The 22,567-nt window shown below is 44.1% G+C and overlaps 2 protein-coding genes across 3 annotated transcripts in view; one reads left to right on the forward strand and one right to left on the reverse strand.

Annotated features, from left to right (window-relative positions):
* Window positions 1-22,567, reverse strand: part of LOC138771567 (gonadotropin-releasing hormone II receptor-like) — a 54,938-nt gene that overhangs the window by 31,480 nt on the left and 891 nt on the right. Inside the window, exon 1 of one of the 2 annotated variants that reach the window (XM_069951399.1) lies at window positions 2,002-2,124. The exons of the other annotated variant lie outside the window; for it this stretch is intronic. The gene's annotated coding sequence lies outside the window, so the exon portion shown is untranslated. Of the gene's footprint in view, window positions 1-2,001; window positions 2,125-22,567 lie in introns of those variants that run through there. 2 annotated transcript variants of the gene reach the window in all.
* Window positions 11,408-13,786, forward strand: APOA2 (apolipoprotein A2). Its single transcript, XM_069949936.1, has 4 exons — window positions 11,408-11,514; window positions 11,918-11,994; window positions 12,153-12,288; window positions 13,541-13,786. The coding sequence occupies exons 2-4, from the start codon at window positions 11,943-11,945 to the stop codon at window positions 13,641-13,643; spliced, it is 291 nt and encodes a 96-aa protein (XP_069806037.1). The 5' UTR covers window positions 11,408-11,514; window positions 11,918-11,942; the 3' UTR covers window positions 13,644-13,786.

The following is a 22,567-nucleotide window of genomic DNA, read 5'->3' on the forward strand; positions in this document are numbered from 1 at the left end:
GGGGCAGTATAACACCTTTCCTTATATCTCCTACAGGGGGAAGTATAACACCTTTCCTTATATCTCCTACAGGGGGCAGTATAACACCTTTCCTTATATCTCCTACAGGAAGTATAACACCTTTCCTTATATCTCCTATACGGGGCAGTATAACACCTTTCCTTATATCTCCTACAGGGGGCAGTATAACACCTTTCCTTATATCTCCTACAGGGGGCAGTATAACACCTTTCCTTATATCTCCTACAGGGGGCAGTATAACACCTTTCCTTATATCTCCTATAGGGGGCAGTATAACACCTTTCCTTATATCTCCTATACGGGGCAGTATAACACCTTTCCTTATATCTCCTACAGGGGGCAGTATAACACCTTTCCTTATATCTCCTATAGGGGGCAGTATAACACCTTTCCTTATATCTCCTATACGGGGCAGTATAACACCTTTCCTTATATCTCCTACAGGGGGCAGTATAACACCTTTCCTTATATCTCCTATACGGGGCAGTATAACACCTTTCCTTATATCTCCTACAGGGGGCAGTATAACACCTTTCCTTATATCTCCTATAGGGGGCAGTATAACACCTTTCCTTATATCTCCTATACGGGGCAGTATAACACCTTTCCTTATATCTCCTACAGGGGGCAGTATAACACCTTTCCTTATATCTCCTACAGGGGGCAGTATAACACCTTTCCTTATATCTCCTACAGGAAGTATAACACCTTTCCTTATATCTCCTACAGGGGGCAGTATAACACCTTTCCTTATATCTCCTACAGGAAGTATAACACCTTTCCTTATATCTCCTACAGGGGGCGGTATAACACCTTTCCTTATATCTCCTACAGGAAGTATAACACCTTGTGTGGTGTCCCACCACGGGTGTTTTTTTCATGTACACTTACCTCATGTAGCTCTTTACCCCAGGGAACACCTTTCCTTTCTCCCAGCCACAACTCGTCTCTACAGAATCTGCTTAACTCTTTAGGGTCCCTCCTCCAGCACCATCCTCACCTTTATAGAAAGACTCCTTCTGCATTTCTTCATACTGTAACAGAGCCTACTTTGTGCCTCCATATAGTATTCAGGGCCAAATTGAGCTCTTAAATAGTACATAGGCCCCTTCCATACCCTCACATACTAGATATCCCCCCACCTGTGCACTCATATTGTAGATAAGCCCACTTTTTGCCTCTATACAGATGACAGCCCCCTCTGAGCCCCCATATAGTACTTAAGCCCCTCTGTACCTCCATAAAGTAGTTAGGCCTCTCTGTGCATTCTTATAGTACTTAACCCCCTGTATGCCCCCTTATAGTAGTTAGGACTCTCTCTGCCCCTTGTATAGTAGTTAGGGTCCTCTCGCTCCCTATAAACATAGTATTTAGGCCTCCTCTGTGCCCCAACATAGTGGTTAGGCCCTTCTTTTTCCATGTAGTAATTACAGTCCTTTATGCTCCCCATATATATGTTATCAAGATTCGCCTTGTTGCCAAAATTACCTAGAAATGGCATCTCCCTGTAGGTAATCACCCTGATTATCATCTTCCGATAGAAGAGCTGTGGCCTGTGGCAGACTCTAGCACAGGGATGGGGAACCTTCCGCCCTCCAGCTGTTGCAAAACTACAATTCCCACCATGCCTGGGCAGCCGAAGCTAAAGCTGTGGTTGCCCAGGCATGATGGGAATTGTAGTTTTGAAACAGCTGGAGGGCCGAAGGTTCCCCATCCCTGCCGTAGCAGAAGACTGAAGATCAGACTGCTCGGAGGCAAGGAGTATACCTCCGGCAGTCAGGCAGTGTGATTAGGACCCTCACAGACACGCTGCGGGGGTCCCGATCGGTAAGTGACAGCAGATGCTCCTGTCACTTACAGTTAAACGCCGCGATCACGGTGCTGAAGGGGTTAATGGCAGCCGGTCCTCACCCATTATAAAGTGAGCGCAGCTCCTGAGCTCGCTTCATAGTGCGGCCCCCCCCAGCAGGGCATACTTACTGAGACAAAAGGTCTAATCGCTTCATGTCCTCAACCTTGCGTAACCACCGTCCCACTTCTTATTTACCCATTAACGACGGCCGGCGTACATGTCACAACTTCTCTGGCTTTTTTCGGACTTGGTACCATTGGCATAAATTCTGGGAAAGCGCTGAGTACAGATCCCGCCTACCTCAATGAGGGAATCTCTCCCCCCCCATTTGAGTTTTTTTGCGTTTCTCCTCGGCCTCCTCTTCTTCCTCTCCTATTGCTTTGGCCTTGGCCGTGTATGTTTGCGTTACGTCCCATTGCTTTGTACTTATTGTGACGTCATGTGGTGCTCGCGCCTTATTGCTTCTCTCTTGTAAAACTATAAAAGAAGTGAGACACATGGGTCAGAGCCGGGAAAGTGAGATACCACCCCGAAATCCCAGATCAGGATGGTTGAGACGGATGGGATTAGATACACAGCTCAACGGACGCATCGGAGGTTTACAGCTGTCAATCATTGACTCGGGATTGACTGACAGAGTCGCTCCAGTTCATCGTACCAGTCAATAACAATCATTACGTAATCTCACCTTCTGCGTCACTTATTTTCACCTTTTTTCTTATTTTTGTCGTTGTGAAAATGTTCAGAATGTTCTGTGGTTGTAAAACCGAGGACGATACCCGCTGTATATATATAGTTATATATATAACTATATACAGGAGATAATACCAGTTGTGTATATATTACACACACACAGCTGGATATGTGATATATAAGTTACTGTACAGTATAGCAGCATGTGGTGTATAATGTATAGTAACTGTATAACCCTGATAACACAGCAGCTGGATATGTGATATATAAGTTACTGTACAGTATATAGCAGCATGTGGTATATAATGTATAGTAACTGTATAACCCTGATAACACAGCAGCTGGATATGTAATATATAAGTTACTGTACAGTATAGCAGCATGTGGTGTATAATGTATAGTAACTGTATAACCCTGATAACACAGCAGCTGGATATGTGATATATAAGTTACTGTACAGTATAGCAGCATGTGGTGTATAATGTATAGTAACTGTATAACCCTGATAACACAGCAGCTGGATATGTAATATATAAGTTACTGTACAGTATAGCAGCATGTGGTGTATAATGTATAGTAACTGTATAACCCTGATAACACAGCAGCTGGATATGTGATATATAAGTTACTGTACAGTATAGCAGCATGTGGTGTATAATGTATAGTAACTGTATAACCCTGATAACACAGCAGCTGGATATGTGATATATAAGTTACCGTACAGTATAGCAATCAGCATGTGGAGTATAATGTATAGTAACTGTATAACCCTGATAACACAGCAAGCTGGATATGTGATATATAAGTTACTGTACAGTATATAGCAGCATGTGGTGTATAATGTATAGTAACTGTATAACCCTGATAACACAGCAGCAGCTGGATATGTGATATATAAGTTACTGTACAGTATAGCAGCATGTGGAGTATAATGTATAGTAATTGTATAACCCTGATAACACAGCAGCTGGATATGTGATATATAAGTTACTGTACAGTATAGCAGCATGTGGTATATAATGTATAGTAACTGTATAACCCTGATAACACAGCAGCAGCTGGATATGTGATATATAAGTTACTGTACAGTATAGCAGCATGTGGTGTATAATGTATAGTAACTGTATAACCCTGATAACACATCAGCTGGATATGTGATATATAAGTTACTGTACAGTATAGCAGCATGTGGTGTATAATGTATGATAACTGTATAACCCTGATAACACAGCAGCAGCTGGATATGTGATATATAAGTTACTGTACAGTATAGCAGCATGTGGAGTATAATGTATAGTAATTGTATAACCCTGATAACACAGCAGCTGGATATGTGATATATAAGTTACTGTACAGTATAGCAGCATGTGGTATATAATGTATAGTAACTGTATAACCCTGATAACACAGCAGCAGCTGGATATGTGATATATAAGTTACTGTACAGTATAGCAGCATGTGGTATATAATGTATAGTAACTGTATAACCCTGATAACACATCAGCTGGATATGTGATATATAAGTTACTGTACAGTATAGCAGCATGTGGTATATAATGTATAGTAACTGTATAACCCTGATAACACAGCAGCTGGATATGTGATATATAAGTTACTGTACAGTATGATCCAACAATGAGACAATGGCCTATTCTTCCCACAGTAACACAATGAGCGATCTTCACATAAGAGGGTCCGAGCCCGAGAAACAAATACCAGGTGTAAGTAACCAAAGAGACACATACCGACACATAGGTCATAAAAAGAGAGACAAGGTAACAGCCAATACCGACACACAAGTCATATATAATTATACACAGGAGATCCCCAGGTTATACCAGCTGTACATATATAATTATATACAGGAGATCCCCAGGTTATACCAGCTGTACATGTATAATTATATACAGGAGATCCCCAGGTTATACCAGCTGTACATGTATAATTATATACAGTATATACCCAGGTTATACCAGCTGTACATATATAATTATATACAGTATATTCCCAGGTTATACTAGCTGTACATATATAATTAAATACACGAGATCCCCAGGTTTTACCAGCTGTACATATATAATTATATACAGTATATACCCAGGTTATACCAGCTGTACATATATAATTATATACAGTATATACCCAGGTTATACCAGCTGTACATATATAATTATATACAGTATATTCCCAGGTTATACCAGCAGTACATATATAATTATATACAGTATATTCCCAGGTTATACCAGCTGTACATATATAATTATATACAGTATATTCCCAGGTTATACCAGCTGTACATATATAATTATATACAGGAGATCCCTAGGTTATACCAGCTGTACATATATAATTATATATAGGAGATCCCCAGGTTATAGCAGCTGTACATATATAATTATATACAGTATATACCCAGGTTATACCAGCTGTACATATATAATTATATATATGAGATCCCCAGGTTATAGCAGCTGTACATATATAATTATATACAGGAGATCCCTAGGTTATAGCAGCTGTACATATATAATTATATACAGGAGATCCCCAGGTTATAGCAGCTGTACATATATAATTATATATAGGAGATCCCCAGGTTATAGCAGCATGCTCCATGCTTATGTTATATAACAGAACACTAGATGCTGCTCTGCTCTGGGAATACCTCTTGGTCACCATTACTGTGTCACATGACTTTTGGAGCGGAGTCAGATGACCTGGAAGGACAGGGGTGAGAAATCTTATCACAGCTCTTCCATCCCTGATAATAGAAAGCAAAGATCACTGTGACAGGAGATAATCCCTCCCTCACCTTTCCATTGTTCTGTAGGAATGTAGAAAATGGCCGCCGATGTCTCTGAGCTCCATAAAACACGATATTATACTGAGATGTAATAGCTTATAATTTATAGTCTAGTCATTAGACCGGCCTTGTTGCCCTTAGCAACCAGAACTCAGCTCCCATTTCATAAATGACTATGAAAATGAAAGCTGCGCTCTGACTGGTTGAGCGGGCTGTCACCCCGAGATGAGTACGTCTAAGAAGAAGTGGGATCACCTCACGGGGTACACCAGACGTGTAGGACAACTTATACACAGGATTTATCCTAACCGCAGAACTCCATTAAGAATGTAAATCTGGAGGAAGAAGGGAAAGGAGGGGACATGATGGAAACCTTTATATATGTTACAGGAGGAAGAAGGGAAAGGGGGAGACATGATGAAAACCTTTATATATGTTACAGGAGGAAGAAGGGAAAGGGGGAGACATGTTGGAAACCTTTATATATGTTACAGGGGGAAGAAGGGAAAGGAGGGGACATGAGGGAAACCTTTATATATGTTACAGGAGGAAGAAGGGAAAGGAGGGACATGATGGAAACCTTTATATATGTTACAGGAGGAAGAAGGGAAAGGGGGAGACATGATGGAAACCTTTATATATGTTACAGGAGGAAGAAGGGAAAGGGAGGACATGATGGAAACCTTTATATATGTTACAGGAGGAAGAAGGGAAAGGGGGGACATGATGGAAACCTTTATATATGTTACAGGAGGAAGAAGGGAAAGGGGGGACATGATGGAAACCTTTATATATGTTACAGGAGGAAGAAGGGAAAGGGAGGACATGATGGAAACCTTTATATATGTTACAGGAGGAAGAAGGGAAAGGGGGGACATGATGGAAACCTTTATATATGTTACAGGAGGAAGAAGGGAAAGAGCGGACATGATGGAAACCTTTATATATGTTACAGGAGGAAGAAGGGTAAGGAGGACATGATGGAAACCTTTATATATGTTACAGGAGGAAGAAGGGAAAGGGAGGACATGATGGAAACCTTTATATATGTTACAGGAGGAAGAAGGGAAATGGAGGACATAATGGAAACCTTTATATATGTTACAGGAGGAAGAAGGGAAAGGGAGGACATGATGGAAACCTTTATATATGTTACAGGAGGAAGAAGGGAAAGGGGGAGACATGATGGAAACCTTTATATATGTTACAGGGGGAAGAAGGGAAAGGAGGGGACATGAGGGAAACCTTTATATATGTTACAGGAGGAAGAAGGGAAAGGAGGGACATGATGGAAACCTTTATATATGTTACAGGAGGAAGAAGGGAAAGGGGGAGACATGATGGAAACCTTTATATATGTTACAGGAGGAAGAAGGGAAAGGGAGGACATGATGAAAACCTTTATATATGTTACAGGAGGAAGAAGGGAAAGGGGGGACATGATGGAAACCTTTATATATGTTACAGGAGGAAGAAGGGAAAGGGAGGACATGATGGAAACCTTTATATATGTTACAGGAGGAAGAAGGGAAAGGGGGGACATGATGGAAACCTTTATATATGTTACAGGAGGAAGAAGGGAAAGAGCGGACATGATGGAAACCTTTATATATGTTACAGGAGGAAGAAGGGTAAGGAGGACATGATGGAAACCTTTATATATGTTACAGGAGGAAGAAGGGAAAGGGAGGACATGATGGAAACCTTTATATATGTTACAGGAGGAAGAAGGGAAATGGAGGACATAATGGAAACCTTTATATATGTTACAGGAGGAAGAAGGGAAAGGGAGGACATGATGGAAACCTTTATATATGTTACAGGAGGAAGAAGGGAAAGGGGGGACATGATGGAAACCTTTATATATGTTACAGGAGGAAGAAGGGAAAGGGAGAACATGATGGAAACCTTTATATATGTTACAGGAGGAAGAAGGGAAAGGGAGGACATGATGGAAACCTTTATATATGTTACAGGAGGAAGAAGGGAAAGAGAGGACATGATGGAAACCTTTATATATGTTACAGGAGGAAGAAGGGAAAGGGAGAACATGATGGAAACCTTTATATATGTTACAGGAGGGAAGAAGGGAAAGGGAGGACATGATGGAAACCTTTATATATGCTACAGGAGGAAGAAGGGAAAGGGAGGACATGATGGAAACCTTTATATATGTTACAGGAGGGAAGAAGGGAAAGGAGGGACATGATGGAAACCTTTATATATGTTACAGGAGGAAGAAGGGAAAGGGAGGACATGATGGAAACCTTTATATATGTTACAGGAGGGAAGAAGGGAAAGGAGGGACATGATGGAAATTTTTATATATGCTACAGGAGGAAGAGGGGAAAGGGAGGACATGATGGAAACCTTTATATATGTTACAGGAGGAAGAAGGGAAAGGGGGTACATGATGGAAACCTTTATATATGTTACAGGAGGAAGAAGGGAAAGGGGGTACATGATGGAAACCTTTATATATGTTACAGGAGGAAGAAGGGAAAGGGAGGACATGATGGAAACCTTTATTTATGTTACAGGAGGAAGAAGGGAAAGGAGGACATGATGGAAACCTTTATATATGTTACAGGAGGAAGAAGGGAAAGGAGGACATGATGGAAACCTTTATATATGTGACAGGAGGAAGAAGGGAAAGGGAGGACATGATGGAAACCTTTATATATGTTACAGGAGGGAAAAAGGGAAAGGAGGGACATGATGGAAACCTTTATATATGTTACAGGAGGAAGAAGGAAAAGGAGGACATGATGGAAACCTTTATATATTTTACAGGAGGAAGAAGGGAAAGGGAGGACATGATGGAAACCTTTATATATGTTATAGGAGGGAAGAAGGGAAAGGAGGGACATGATGGACACCTTTATATATGTTACAGGAGGAAGAAGGGAAAGGGAGGACATGAAGGAAACCTTTATATATGTTACAGGAGGAAGAAGGGAAAGGGAGGACATGACGGAAACCTTTATATATGTTACAGGAGGGAAGAAGGGAAAGGAGGACATGATGGAAACCTTTATATATTTTACAGGAGGAAGAAGGGAAAGGGAGGACATGATGGAAACCTTTATATATGTTACAGGAGGAAGAAGGGAAAGGGGGGACATGATGGAAACCTTTATATATGTTACAGTGTACAGGAGGAAGAAGGGAAAGGAGGACATGATGGAAACCTTTATATATGTTACAGGAGGAAGAAGGGAAAGGAGGGACATGATGGAAACCTTTATATATGTTACAGGAGGAAGAAGGGAAAGGGGGTACATGATGGAAACCTTTATATATGTTACAGGAGGAAGAAGGGAAAGGGAGGACATGATGGAAACCTTTATATATGTTACAGGAGGAAGAAGGGAAAGGAGGACATGATGGAAACCTTTATATATGTTATAGGAGGGAAGAAGGGAAAGGAGGGACATGATGGACACCTTTATATATGTTACAGGAGGAAGAAGGGAAAGGGAGAACATGATGGAAACCGTTCTATATGTTACAGGAGGAAGAAGGGAAAGGGGGGACATGATGGAAACCTTTATATATGTTACAGGAGGAAGAAGGGAAAGGAGGACATGATGGAAACCTTTATATATGTTACAGGAGGAAGAAGGGAAAGGGGGGACATGATGGAAACCTTTATATATGTTACAGGAGGAAGAAGGGAAAGGGAGGACATGATGGAAACTTTTATATATGTTACAGGAGGAAGAAGGGAAAGGGAGGACATGATGGAAACCTTTATATATGTTACAGGAGGAAGAAGGGAAAGGGGGGACATGATGGAAACCTTTATATATGTTACAGTGTACAGGAGGAAGAAGGGAAAGGAGGACATGATGGAAACCTTTATATATGTTACAGGAGGAAGAAGGGAAAGGAGGGACATGATGGAAACCTTTATATATGTTACAGGAGGAAGAAGGGAAAGGGAGGACATGATGGAAACCTTTATATATGTTACAGGAGGAAGAAGGGAAAGGAGGACATGATGGAAACCTTTATATATGTTATAGGAGGGAAGAAGGGAAAGGAGGGACATGATGGACACCTTTATATATGTTACAGGAGGAAGAAGGGAAAGGAGGACATGATGGAAACCTTTATATATGTTACAGGAGGAAGAAGGGAAAGGAGGGACATGATGGAAACCTTTATATATGTTACAGGAGGAAGAAGGGAAAGGGAGGACATGATGGAAACTTTTATATATGTTACAGGAGGAAGAAGGGAAAGGGAGGACATGATGGAAACCTTTATATATGTTACAGGAGGAAGAAGGGAAAGAGCAGACATGATGGAAACCTCTATATATGTTACAGGAGGAAGAAGGGAAAGGAGGGGACATGATGGAAACCTTTATATATGTTACAGGAGGAAGAAGGGAAAGGGAGGACATGATGGAAACCTTTATATATGTTACAGGAGGAAGAAGGGAAAGGAGGACATGATGGAAACCTTTATATATGTTACAGGAGGAAGAAGGGAAAGGAGGACATGATGGAAACCTTTATATATTTTACAGGAGGAAGAAGGGAAAGGGGGGACATGATGGAAACCTTTATATATGTTACAGGAGGAAGAAGGGAAAGGGAGGACATGAAGGAAACCTTTATATATGTTACAGGAGGAAGAAGGGAAAGGGAGGACATGATGGAAACCTTTATATATGTTATAGGAGGAAGAAGGGAAAGGAGGGACATGATGGAAACCTTTATATAAGTTACAGGAGGAAGAAGGGAAAGGGAGAACATGATGGAAACCGTTCTATATGTTACAGGAGGAAGAAGGGAAAGGGGGGACATGATGGAAACCTTTATATATGTTACAGGAGGAAGAAGGGAAAGGAGGGACATGATGGAAACCTTTATATATGTTACAGGAGGAAGAAGGGAAAGGGAGGACATGATGGAAACCTTTATATATGTTACAGGAGGAAGAAGGGAAAGGAGGGACATGATGGAAACCTTTATATATGTTACAGGAGGAAGAAGGGAAAGGGAGGACATGATGGAAACCTTTATATATGCTACAGGAGGAAGAAGGGAAAGGGAGGACATGATGGAAACCTTTATATATGCAACAGGAGGAAGAAGGGAAAGGAAGGACATGATGGAAACCTTTATATATGTTACAGGAGGAAGAAGGGAAAGGGAGGACATGATGGAAACCTTTATATATGTTACAGGAGGAAGAAGGGAAAGGGGGTACATGATGGAAACCTTTATATATGTTACAGGAGGAAGAAGGGAAAGGGGGGACATGATGGAAACCTTTATATATGTTACAGGGGGAAGAAGGGAAAGGAGGGGACATGATGGAAACCTTTATATATGTTACAGGAGGGAAGAAGGGAAAGGGGGAGACATGATGGAAACCTTTATATATGTTACAGGAGGAAGAAGGGAAAGGGGGGACATGATGGAAACCTTTATATATGTTACAGGAGGAAGAAGGGAAAGGGAGGACATGATGGAAACCTTTATATATGTTACAGGAGGAAGAAGGGAAAGGAGGGACATGATGGAAACCTTTATATATGTTACAGGAGGGAAGAAGGGAAAGGGGGAGACATGATGGAAACCTTTATATATGCTACAGGAGGAAGAAGGGAAAGGGAGGACATGATGGAAACCTTTATATATGTTACAGGAGGAAGAAGGGAAAGGAGGACATGATGGAAACCTTTATATATGTTACAGGAGGAAGAAGGGAAAGGAGGGGACATGAGGGAAACCTTTATATATATATTACAGGAGGAAGAAGGGAAAAAAGTAATAAAAAAATAAAATTTTTAAAATAAATAAAAAGGAATAAAAATAAGAAAAAAATTAAAGGGCAAATCCTGTAAAAGAGTGTATGACTGAGCAGTGACCCGCCGGCCCTGAGCCTCCTGGGTAATCTGTACGCTCTGCTATCTTGGCCCCCGCACTGTTTTCTGAGACAACAAAACCTCAGCAAAAACAGCGAGATAAAGCGAGCCAACACTGCCAGACCTTTGGAAGTCAGCTGGCGGGGGCCAATCAGATGATCCGGGGGCGGGGCCACACACTGTCCCCTCTGTATATAAGGGGGCAGCAGGGAGCTGAGCAGCATACCCCCCAGGACTGAGGACTATCTCCCATCACTGCAGGTACGTCCCCTCCCCCCATGGACTCTCCGCAATACTTTATATCATTCAAAAATTCCAAAAACTTCTGAACTCTCCGGAATAGTAAAATCAGGAGACGGATAAAATTCTCTGTTATTTATTATTATTATTATTATTATTCCAGTTATTTTACTGTATGAAGAGAAATAGAAGCAGATATACAATACAGGAATTATATATATGTATATGTGTATAGGGTCAGGGGTCATCAGAGTTTCTCAGTCACTGTACATATATATATATATTATTTTATTTATTCCTAATCATTTAGAATTACAATATTTTTTTTTATTATTGCTGCAAATACAACCCTTCCTCCCCTTGAAGCCCTGTGCGCCTCCTCTCCCTGGTAGTAACACTGACCATTATACATGTGATATTCCAGGAGCAGAGAAGACCCAACCGCAACCATGAAAGTCCTGGCTCTGACCGTGCTCATCCTCGTCATCGGCAGCCTGGAAGGTAAGAGGCCCAGCCATGGACTTAGTGAGTTCTCTTTGAGGGACAGCGCCCTCTTGTCCTCAGGTTGTGTGTGGTATTGCAGTGAGCTAGTGGCACCTGTCAGTACTGCAGCTCTGTATATACTGGATGTTTCAGTGTCTCCATCTTATCCTTTATAGCTGGCGTGGTCAAGAGAGAAGTGCCCAACGCTGATGAGGTCACAAAACTCTTTGAGAACTTCTTCGAAACCGTGAAGTCCAGCACACAGGAACTGGTCCAGAAGTTCCAGAGCGGAGAGCTGCAGGCCCAGGCCGGGTATAGATACATATACAGAGAGATACTGGGAGGAGGCGGATATGGATATATATATACAGAGAGATACTGGGGGGAGGCGGGTATGGATATATATATACAGAGAGATACTGGGGGGAGGCGGGTATGGATATATATACAGAGAGATACTGGGGGGAGGCAGGTATGGATATATATACAGAGAGATACTGGGGGGAGGCGGGTATGGATATATATACAGAGAGATAATGGGGGGAGGCGGGTATGGATATATATATACAGAGAGATAATGGGGGGAGGCGGGGTATGGATATATATATACAGAGAGATACTGGGGGGAGGCGGGTATGGATATATATATACAGAGAGATACTGGGGGGAGGCAGGTATGGATATATATATACAGAGAGACACTGGGGGGAGGCGGGTATGGATATATATATACAGAGAGATACTGGGGGGAGGCGGATATGGATATATATATACAGAGAGATACTGGGGGGAGGCGGGGTATGGATATATATACAGAGAGATACTGGGGGGAGGCCGGGTATGGATATATATATACAGAGAGATACTGGGGGGAGGCGGGTATGGATATATATATACAGAGAGATACTGGGGGGAGGCGGGGTATGGATATATATACAGAGAGATACTGGGGGGAGGCGGATATGGATATATATATATACAGAGAGATACTGGGGGGAGGCGGATATGGATATATATATATACAGAGAGATACTGGGGGGAGGCGGGATATGGATATATATATATACAGAGAGATACTGGGGGGAGGCCGGGTATGGATATATATATACAGAGAGATACTGGGGGGAGGCGGGTATGGATATATATATACAGAGAGATACTGGGGGGAGGCGGGGTATGGATATATATACAGAGAGATACTGGGGGGAGGCCGGGTATGGATATATATACAGAGAGATACTGGGGGGAGGCGGGTATGGATATATATATACAGAGAGATACTGGGGGGAGGCGGATATGGATATATATATATATATATATATATAGAGAGAGAGAGAGAGAGAGAGAGAGAGAGAGAGAGAGAGAGAGAGAGAGAGAGAGAGAGAGAGAGAGAGAGAGAGAGGCACTGGGGGGAGGCCGGGTATGGATATATATTATAGAGAGGCACTGGGGGGAGGCCGGGTAGTGTGATGATGTCACTGACTATGATGATGTCGTCACTATTATGATGATGGTAATGATGACGTCACTATGATAATGATGATGTCATCTTTTCTTTCTCCAGACAATTACTTGAACAGACCAAGGCACAGGCTGATCCATATAAGACCGAGATTGAGAAGTTTTTCGCCAAGCTGGTGGAGGCTGGAAAGAATCTGGCTTCCTAAATATCTGTCCCTCCCCCTGCAGCCCCCCACAGACGCTCCTCCCCTGTGGCCCCTCCTCCCCCTGTGGCCCCTCCTCCCCTCATCTTTTTTGATACACTGTAACCGTGTCTTCTGTGATGTAATAAAGCTTTTGTCTGTTCCCACATGGGGGTCGGCGTCTTATTCTTGGTGATTTACAGGGAGCCTTGTAGAGGCCGGGGCAGGTGATGAGGAGGCGTGATGGACACCCCCATGCCTCACTGACCTCTTACTGACGGCTTACATGTTGTATCATATGAATGTCATGTGATCAGACCCACCAGATCCTATGTGTAGAAGTATATACCCCACTGGTGTACACCTAAGTTCAATAACTCTAAACTAGGAGACACTAGATTGCATTCAGGTGCTGGAGAATGTCCCCCCGGTTATGTCCCGTCTCTCACGGCGAGCGGATTATGATGGCGCTATATACATTAATATTATTACATCACAAGGAACAGTGTGGTGTCCCACCACGGGTGTTGCTATTGGTTACACCCTTCGCAAAAGCCTGTACTCTTTGTAAGCAAGGAGTGATAATGTTTCGCCATAAGATGTCACTGTTGTAAGTACAGTGGTACCTTGGTTTAAGAGTAACTTGGTTTGACAGTGTTTTGGTTTAAGAGCTCACAACTTTTCAAAATTGTAACTTGGTTTAAGAGCATTGCTTTGGTTTAAGAGCTCCCTGTACTGGGTGGAAGCACGAGTGGGGGAGGGGCATGGTCTGCATAGCGGGGTCTACAGCACTGTACTCTAACCCAGGAATTCTCCCTCACCTTCCAAATCATAGCAGATCCACTTGAGGCTGGGGCTTACATCAGGGGACAGGACTGTGGGGGTAATCTGTCCATAGCTGTAACCCCTCTCTCCCCGGACAGTGAGCGCTGCTATACTGTGCCCACATCTGTCCTGCCCATTCCTTCATGCTCCCTGCAGTCTCTGTCCGCCCTTGTGTTTCCCATCTTCATTACTGTACAGTAACTTTTACAGTAACTTATTTTTGGGGTGCGGAACCAATTGTCTGCATTTCAGTGATTTCTTATGGGAAAATTTGCTTTGGTTTAAGAGTGCATTTGGATTACAAGCACAGTCCCGGAATGAATTATGCTCGTAATCCAAGGCACCACTGTATATGTTGCTGCACAGCTGTGTCATTGAAAGGGTTATTGTGTGTTTATATGTCACATGGATCTGTGGACCAATGAGAGTCTTCTTCTATCCTATCATCTCCTTCTTTACTTCTTCTGTATGCACTCTTCACTCATTCACAGCACACCTTACGGGGGCTGTAGATAGGAAGTCGCATGGGTAGAGGAAGTGAAGTGGTTCATTGATGTTGGACGCAACCTACAGTTTCTCTTTAAGTAACTTCACTCAGCACTATGCAGTGTTAAACCCTTCACTAGAGAGGACAAGTCAGAGATCATCTCAACCCATGCCGTGGACAAGGAGAGTTACAGTGCAGGATAGTATCCACAAGAAAGCAGAAAGCTAGGAACTGATCCGGATAGAGCAAAGTTGCCAGAAGCCTACGAACTCTATCTCGCAGCGTGTGTGTGCACAGGGAACCCTTAGCATTCTACTCATTCCAGGTAACAGTGTCTGGGGCTTGTGTCACCCACTAGGACGGGTCCCCCAACACTGGTAGGGCCATAGATGGTTCTTTCTTTTTTTTTTCTTTTTTTTTAATTGTATTTTTATTAACTTTTTTCAATAACAAACATACAATCAAGTATTATATTTTCCAATAACATATTAGCCAAACACAAACATTAACAGTAGAATGTTTCATCAAAGAGGGGACAGATATGCCAGAAAGATAACCACGGCATCAAAGTTCAACATTTACTAATGTCATGTACACTACCTTTCTGTCCAATAAACATGAAACAAAACAAAAAACAACCACAGGGGAGGGTCAGACAAGATACATATGGGAGGATGAGGGAAACCAGAAGGAGGGGGTGGGGTGGGAGGAGGAGTATGCAAATAGTAAGTGGTCAAGACTGGCCTCGGGGGGGAAGGAGAGAACGGTCAGAATTCCTCTCCTCCCAGTATACATCCCATGGACGCCAGATTTTCTTAAACAGGTCCATTTTATTATCTAACATGGCCGTTAGGTGCTCCATGTTCCTCACATCAAGGATACGAGTGTATAAATCTTCCCTTGTAGGAGGGGCTGTTTTCGTCCAATATTTTGCTATGAGGCATCTAGCTGCCGTAAGGAGATGGAGAAGCAATTTTAGGATGGTACGTCCTATCTTAATCTGTGTCACATTAAAGAGATGGAACACGGGATCCAGCGGGATATCCAGGCCCACTATGTCTTTAAGGAGGTCCTTCACTGCACACCAGTAAGGGACTATGAGAGGGTAGAGAGCCCACAGCCTGCTGGCACCTCCAACAGTGATCTGGGATAGCTGGGTTCATTGCATGCAAGATCTTCGGAGTATAATACCAAAATAGCATTATCTTATATTGATTCTCCTTATATGTTACACATATTGAGGTCTTGGCCGCCCTATCCCATATTATTGTCCAGACGTTCTGGGGTAACTGTCTCCCAAAGAGTCCCTCCCATTTATCCATGTATGGATAGCGTACTTCAGTGTCTGGTGGGGGCTGCTTAAGTATTCTATATATGTTGGAAATAAGGCCCTTGGTCGACACCCCGGCTTTACAAAGTCTCTCAAAATCCGTTGGCATGGAGACCGTAGTGGAAGAGAACAGTGTTATCATGTAGTGCTTAATTTGGAGGTATTGGAACTGCGCTGCTACGGGGAGACGGAAGTCTGTAGCCAGACTGGGAAAAGGCCGCAGGGTCCGATCAGACGGATTCACAATATCCGCAAAGCGGAATAGTTCATTAGCATACCAGTGTTTCGTCATATTACTTGTGAGGCTATCTGGCAATTTGGGAGTAAAGAGGAACGATGTCATTGGGGAACACTTTGAGGTCAGGGGAAACCTACGCATACATGTATTCCAGACTTGTCTAGTGTGAGTAATGGGGCCAAGAATAGGACCTTGCAAAGTAATATCCGATGAAGACCAGAGTAAAGAGTTGGGGTGTACAGGGGCGATCCATAACTTTTCTATCATCATCCACTTTGTATAGGCCCGTAGAGCCGACCAGGCTGGGATATGGCGCAAATGCGCTGCCCAGTAATAGCAGACTATATCCGGGAGGGCAAGACCCCCCCCCCCCAATGCTTAGGGGCCAAAAGTATAGCTTTAGCTACTCTATGTCTCCTATGGGCCCAAACAAAGCGGAGGACAGAGGCTTGTATAGCTTTAAGGGCTCGAAGTGGAACTTGGACTGGTAGGGTCTCAAAGTAATACACCAGTTTAGGAAGGATGGTCATCTTAACTGCTGCAATTCTCCCCAGCAATGATAAAGGAAGCGCGTGCCACTTATCTAGCAGAGCCCGTATATCTGAGAAGAGCTTAGGAAAATTATGAGTGTACAGTGTAGAGTATGAATTAGTAATCTGAACCCCCAAATATTTAAGGGAAAGATCCTTGCAGTTGTATTTATAATTAGACTTGAGATTAGCTAATAAAGGCTCCGCTATATTAATGGCCAAGGCCTCTGTTTTGGACGTGTTTATTTTATAACCGGAAAGTCGGCTAAAATGCGTCAGAAGTTCATGCAAATTAGGTAGGGAGATATGTGGTTGTGTCATTGTCAGCAGGACGTCATCAGCAAATAAGGAAAGCTTAAAATCTATCCCCCTAATCTGTATGCCATGTATAGCAGAGTGGTGCCGTACAGCTGCCGCCAGGGGTTCGATACAGAGAACAAAAATAAGGGGAGACATTGGGCAACCTTGCCTCGTACCATTATGTATATGTATGGTATTAGAATGAGCATGAGGGAATTTAATGGTTGCCGTCGGAGATGTGTACAGGCCCTTGACCGCCGTGAGGAAAGCACCCGCCACTCCAAAGGTCTCCAAGACTCTCAGCATAAACGGCCACCCCAGGCGGTCAAAGGCCTTTTCTGCGCCTAGGCTCAAAAGTAACGCCGAACCCTTTTCTTTATTGACAGCGTCAACAAGATCAATTACACGTCTAGTGTTATCTCCCCCCTGGCGACAGGGGACAAACCCCACCTGATCCTTATCAATTAGTTGTGGGAGCCATAGCGACAACCTATTAGCAAGAATTTTAGTAAACAGTTTTAAATCTGCATTAAGGAGTGCGATAGGGCGATAGCTCCCACAATCCAATGGGTCCTTTCCTGGTTTGGGTATCAAAGAAATGTAGGCATGTGACATAGTGGTCTGGATGGGTTCACCTTGGAGAAAGGCGTTAAACACTTTAAGTAAGTGGGGGGAGAGGATGGGGCAAATGTTTTATAATATAAGTACGTCAGCCCATCCGGGCCAGGAGATTTACCGTTAGGTAATTCTTTCAGCACATCTCCTAGCTCTTCAGTTGTGACTGCAGCATTTAAGGTATCGTGGGCATCCAAGGGTAGTCTAGGGAGTTCACAAGTATCTAGGAAAGTATCAAATAATCGTGCTCGGTCTGCTGGGGCCCTCGGGAGCGTATCCAGGAGGTTATATAGTTGAGCAAAATAATCCCTGAACTCCTCTGCAATGGCAGAAGGGTCATGGACCATAGCGCCAGTTTTGCTTCTGATCGTATGAGGTGTTTGTTGCTCAGTGCGATCCCGTAACTGTTTGGCAAGCAGGGTATGGGCCTTGTTACTTTTTTCATAATACCTTTGTTTAGTGTACATTAGAAGCTTTTCCACTTTATGTAAAGCTAGGTTTTTCACTTTGGCTCTTGTGCTCAGAACCTTCCGTAACAGTGCCACAGAAGGTGAGGTAGTCAATTTGGCCTCTAAGGAATGCAACTGAGCAGAAAACTTCTCTATCATATGGTTCCTATCTTTTTTAAGTTTTGCACTTAAAGATATACAATAGCCTCTCATTACTGCTTTATGTGCTTCCCATAGCATCACCGGGGATCCCACGGAGCCCGTATTGACAGTGAAATATTCTTTCAGAGAGGATGTCAGACTATCTCTTAAGTGTGGGGTTTTAAGTAGCGAGTCATTGAGTCGCCATTGACACTGTCTAGTGAAGAGCGCAGTGTCCTTAAGGTCAAGTGTGAGCGGGGCATGGTCTGACCATGTAATAAGGCCCATGTGAGCGTCTTTCATTATCCGTACAGCGGGGATGTTCCCAAAGAAATAGTCTATGTTTGTGAACGTCCCATGCGGTGTGGAGTAAAAAGAGTACGACCTGTCAGAGGGGTGGTTAATTCTCCACAGGTCATATAGCGAGTATTTACGAATGACTTTGCGGAATTCCCTAGCCAGAGTAACCGTGGAAGTGGGGGGGTCGTACAATGGTAGGGGAGAAACGATCAATGCGGTCTGACATAATGGTATTGAAGTCACCCCCTAAGATCAAAGTGGCAGGGGGTAAGCGAGAGATCTGGAGTAATAGCTTATTCAGGAACCGTATCTGATGGGAATTAGGGACATAGACATTGCAAAGTACGATAGGGAGCCCCCTTTAGGTGCCCTGAAGTATGATGTATCTACCGCCTACATCTAATGTAGAGGAGTGAATCTGGATGGGACAAGTTCGCGAGAAAAGTATTGCCACTCCCGCCCGTTTGCGATCGCAATGGGCCGAATAGGCAATAGGAAATTTTTGTTTGGCAAAATTAAAATTGCCATTGGTATCAAAGTGTGTCTCTTGGAAGAAAACTATTTCCGCATGCGATTTAGAGAGCTCCGTGAGCGCAAGCCTGCGCTTAGTATTGGAGTTTAGGCCATGGACGTTAAGGGAAAAGAGTCTGACCATCGTAAAGTAGCACAGTATCCCCCTTAGTAAGAAAGCACCAAATTACTCACCGGCCGGATGATAACCATTCACCGGCCGGATGATAACCAATCAGCTCAGGGAGGAGGGGTGGGTCACACACGAGGATTGGGGTAGACAAGGGTAGACACAAACAAAGAGACTGCTATAAAAAAGAAATGTAAAAAAGAATAAATCAATACAATAACTAAAGAACAACCAAAATAGTCAAAACCAAGGGACACCCGGTGCGTCCCAAGAACACCCTGGGCAACCTTGGAATGGGGTAATAATTGAAATGTGTCTAATGAGGTTTAGACCTAAAGGAGGCCCCCGACCTCCCTCCACTCATCAAGTGAGAAGGATGGAAGATCTGGGGAGTCCGAAATAAACCCCAGAGAAATGGGGGGGGTACCAATTCTGCCAGGAAATAGTGCCGCTAATCAAAGCTACTAAATAAACAATAGGAGAAATGAGAGACGCCCGACCGTCACTAAGCGATCAAGGTTCATGGCACCTGAACGGCGCCAGTTTCAAGTGTTAGGTTAGTGTTACAGTGTTAGTGTAAGTGAAGAAATCTGCAAACGTCAGCGCCATCACGAAATTGACCAGTGAGAACAGATGAGATATAATAGCGCCATCACTTCAGGGTGGAGCAGATGCGGGGGAGCCCCTGGGTGGGGTAAGCTTTCTCTTTTGTGAGTCCACTCGCATCCAGTCAGGTGGGGGAAGTCGGGGAGGTAAAGGTAGCTCCCAATCCGACAGTTCCGGGCGGGGGATTTCCAGTGCAGAACAAAAATCGTCCAAGTCAGCATATGTGATCAGTTGGACCGTTTGGCCGTTCTTTCAGGCTACAAGAGCGAACGGGAACCCCCATCTGTACGGGATATTATGGTCTTTTAAAGCTGTGAGGAGCGGTTTCAAGTGGCGTCGTTTTTTGCAGGGTCAACCACGAGAGATCAGCAAAAATCTGTATAGGAGTATTTTGATATTCAAGAGTAGTCAGCTGTCTAGCTTTGGACATGATAAGTTCTTTAGTTGCGTAGTCAGTGACACAACAAATAACATCACGAGGCTGTGCAGACGTCCCTCTGGGCCGCAGGGCTCGATGCGCCCTGTCTAATTGCAATGGAGTGTCCGCTGTACGTTCAAGGATAGAGTTGAATAGTGTTTGGAATACTGCCTTAAGATCTTCTGAAGAGGCTTCAGGAAGGCCCCTTATTCTAATGTTGTGTCTCCTACCCCTATTATCCAGGTCTTCTAAATGTCTAGTAGTCTCTTGGAGGTGTTTCGTGGTCACAACAGTATGTTTTTGTAAAGTAGAGACATACTTCCTGGTTTCGGCATGGGTGAGTTCCAGTGTGTCAACCTGGTCTGCCACGTGTTTAAGATCTTTGCGGAGGTGTGCGATTTCACTGCGACAGGCCTCTTTCACTTCAGAGACTAGGGCTTGAAAATACGCTTTGGTGGGTAGTGCCCGGAGAAGTTTATGCCACTCTGACGTATCTGGGGCGGCAGTGGGCCTCTCAGAGGTGTCTTCCACCAGCGACTCGGTGGAGGAGCGTCAGTCCTTGCGCTGTACCATTAAAGATGGGGTAGCCCCAAAGTCCTCATCATGGGAGGAGTGCCAGCCAGTCAGTCTCTGGGTAGACCTCGTCTGTCCTTTTTTTGTAGCAGATGCTGAGCTCGTACTCTTGAAGAGCATTGTAGTGTTCTGGGTACCAGGGAGGTCTCTAGAAAGGGAAATAGAACTATCTGTTGGACTGCCAGGCAGTAGGAGAGGGGACTCGTCCAGAGGAGAGTGGGTAGGAGCAATATGCAAGGGTTGCAAACGTGAGGTCTGTTAAGTGTTACAGAACTGATGCAGAGTTCTCTGTATGAGCTGTTGAGGAACAATAGGGGCAGGATGAGACAATACTGGGTCCCCTTCCCAGAGGGGGGTTGTAGTTTGTTGACTTATAGGCTCCAGCCCTCTTTCTGTATGTCCTCTGTCAGGTGGGGTACACAGTATGGGCCTCCAATACCACTATATGAGAGTACAAATGGATGTGTATAGGGAGATAAAGAAGTCTGCTGCAGTAGCAATACGCCTCTAACACAGAGTTGCAGGGTCCAACACTGGTATGGCCGGAAGGTAGGTGGTATAAGGGCTATGGAGGCACTAGGTCCCTCCTCCAGTCACTGCAAGATGGTGAGGTGGCACCAGTTATAGGATGTCCCCTTATATGAGGCAATGTGGGGTCAGTGGAGGTGTCAAGGAGAGGGTGTTCTCCACAGTCGGGGCAGGTACCTGGGGGTCTGCTATTCACAGACCTGTGAGCCGGCTCTTCCGGTCAGAAAAATCAAAATGGCGCCGGCCGCACCACTAACGAGGGCTCCACGGGGCCGGGATCCTCTGCCGCACGGTGCCGGGACTCCTCAGATCCCCCGGATTATGCTTGGGGGCCTTCCGACACCAGATGCGAGGGTGCCAGAGCTGAGAGCACAGAGAGTCGGGCGTTAGTCCTCACCGTGCGCGCGTCTCAAAATGGCGCCGGCCGCGATGTGTATAAAGGCCTCGCTTCACAGCTCGCCCGGTTTATGCAGCCGGGTGCCCCGAGGAGTGTGCCAGGGGGTGCTTGGATGTCCACTGACGGTAAGGGAGATGATCGGTGGGTGCAGGGTGCAGGATGGTGCTGGATAGCTGGTGAAGCAGGAGGATGGTGAGCAGAGCTCTCTTCTTAAGCGGCCATCTTCCCCAGCAGCAGGACACGCCCCCCGATGGTTCTTTCTGACATGAGTCGATGCACGAGCACAAGTATTCTCTCTCTTAAGTCTTCTTCTATATCTACCTCCAACCGGCAGAGCACAGTACTAATTGGGCTGGGACTCTCACCACATCCTCCTCTCTACTCCTCTGATTCTTCTTTGTACGACTGTACCACTCTCTATACCCTCATCACAGATCTTGATCCTGAACTATTGAGTGTCTTATTAAGCGTAAAGTATTCTGTCAACGCACAGCTGTATGTTCTGCTGCACACAAGTATCTTCAGAGTAAACAAGATTTTATTTATGATAAAGAGACTCTGTAATTCTTCA

This window comes from Dendropsophus ebraccatus, chromosome 13 (genome assembly GCF_027789765.1).
Source record: "Dendropsophus ebraccatus isolate aDenEbr1 chromosome 13, aDenEbr1.pat, whole genome shotgun sequence".
Classification (NCBI taxonomy): domain Eukaryota; kingdom Metazoa; phylum Chordata; class Amphibia; order Anura; family Hylidae; genus Dendropsophus; species Dendropsophus ebraccatus.

What these genes read in the sequence shown, in the direction of transcription:
- APOA2 (XM_069949936.1), top strand. Translation starts at nt 11,943, where the DNA reads ATGAAAGTCCTGGCTCTGACCGTGCTCATCCTCGTCATCGGCAGCCTG. An exon ending in CGTCATCGGCAGCCTGGAAG is followed by an intron (nt 11,995 to 12,152) that starts GTAAGAGGCCCA and finishes TATCCTTTATAG; the next exon opens with CTGGCGTGGTCAAGAGAGAA. An exon ending in GAGCTGCAGGCCCAGGCCGG is followed by an intron (nt 12,289 to 13,540) that starts GTATAGATACAT and finishes TTCTTTCTCCAG; the next exon opens with ACAATTACTTGAACAGACCA.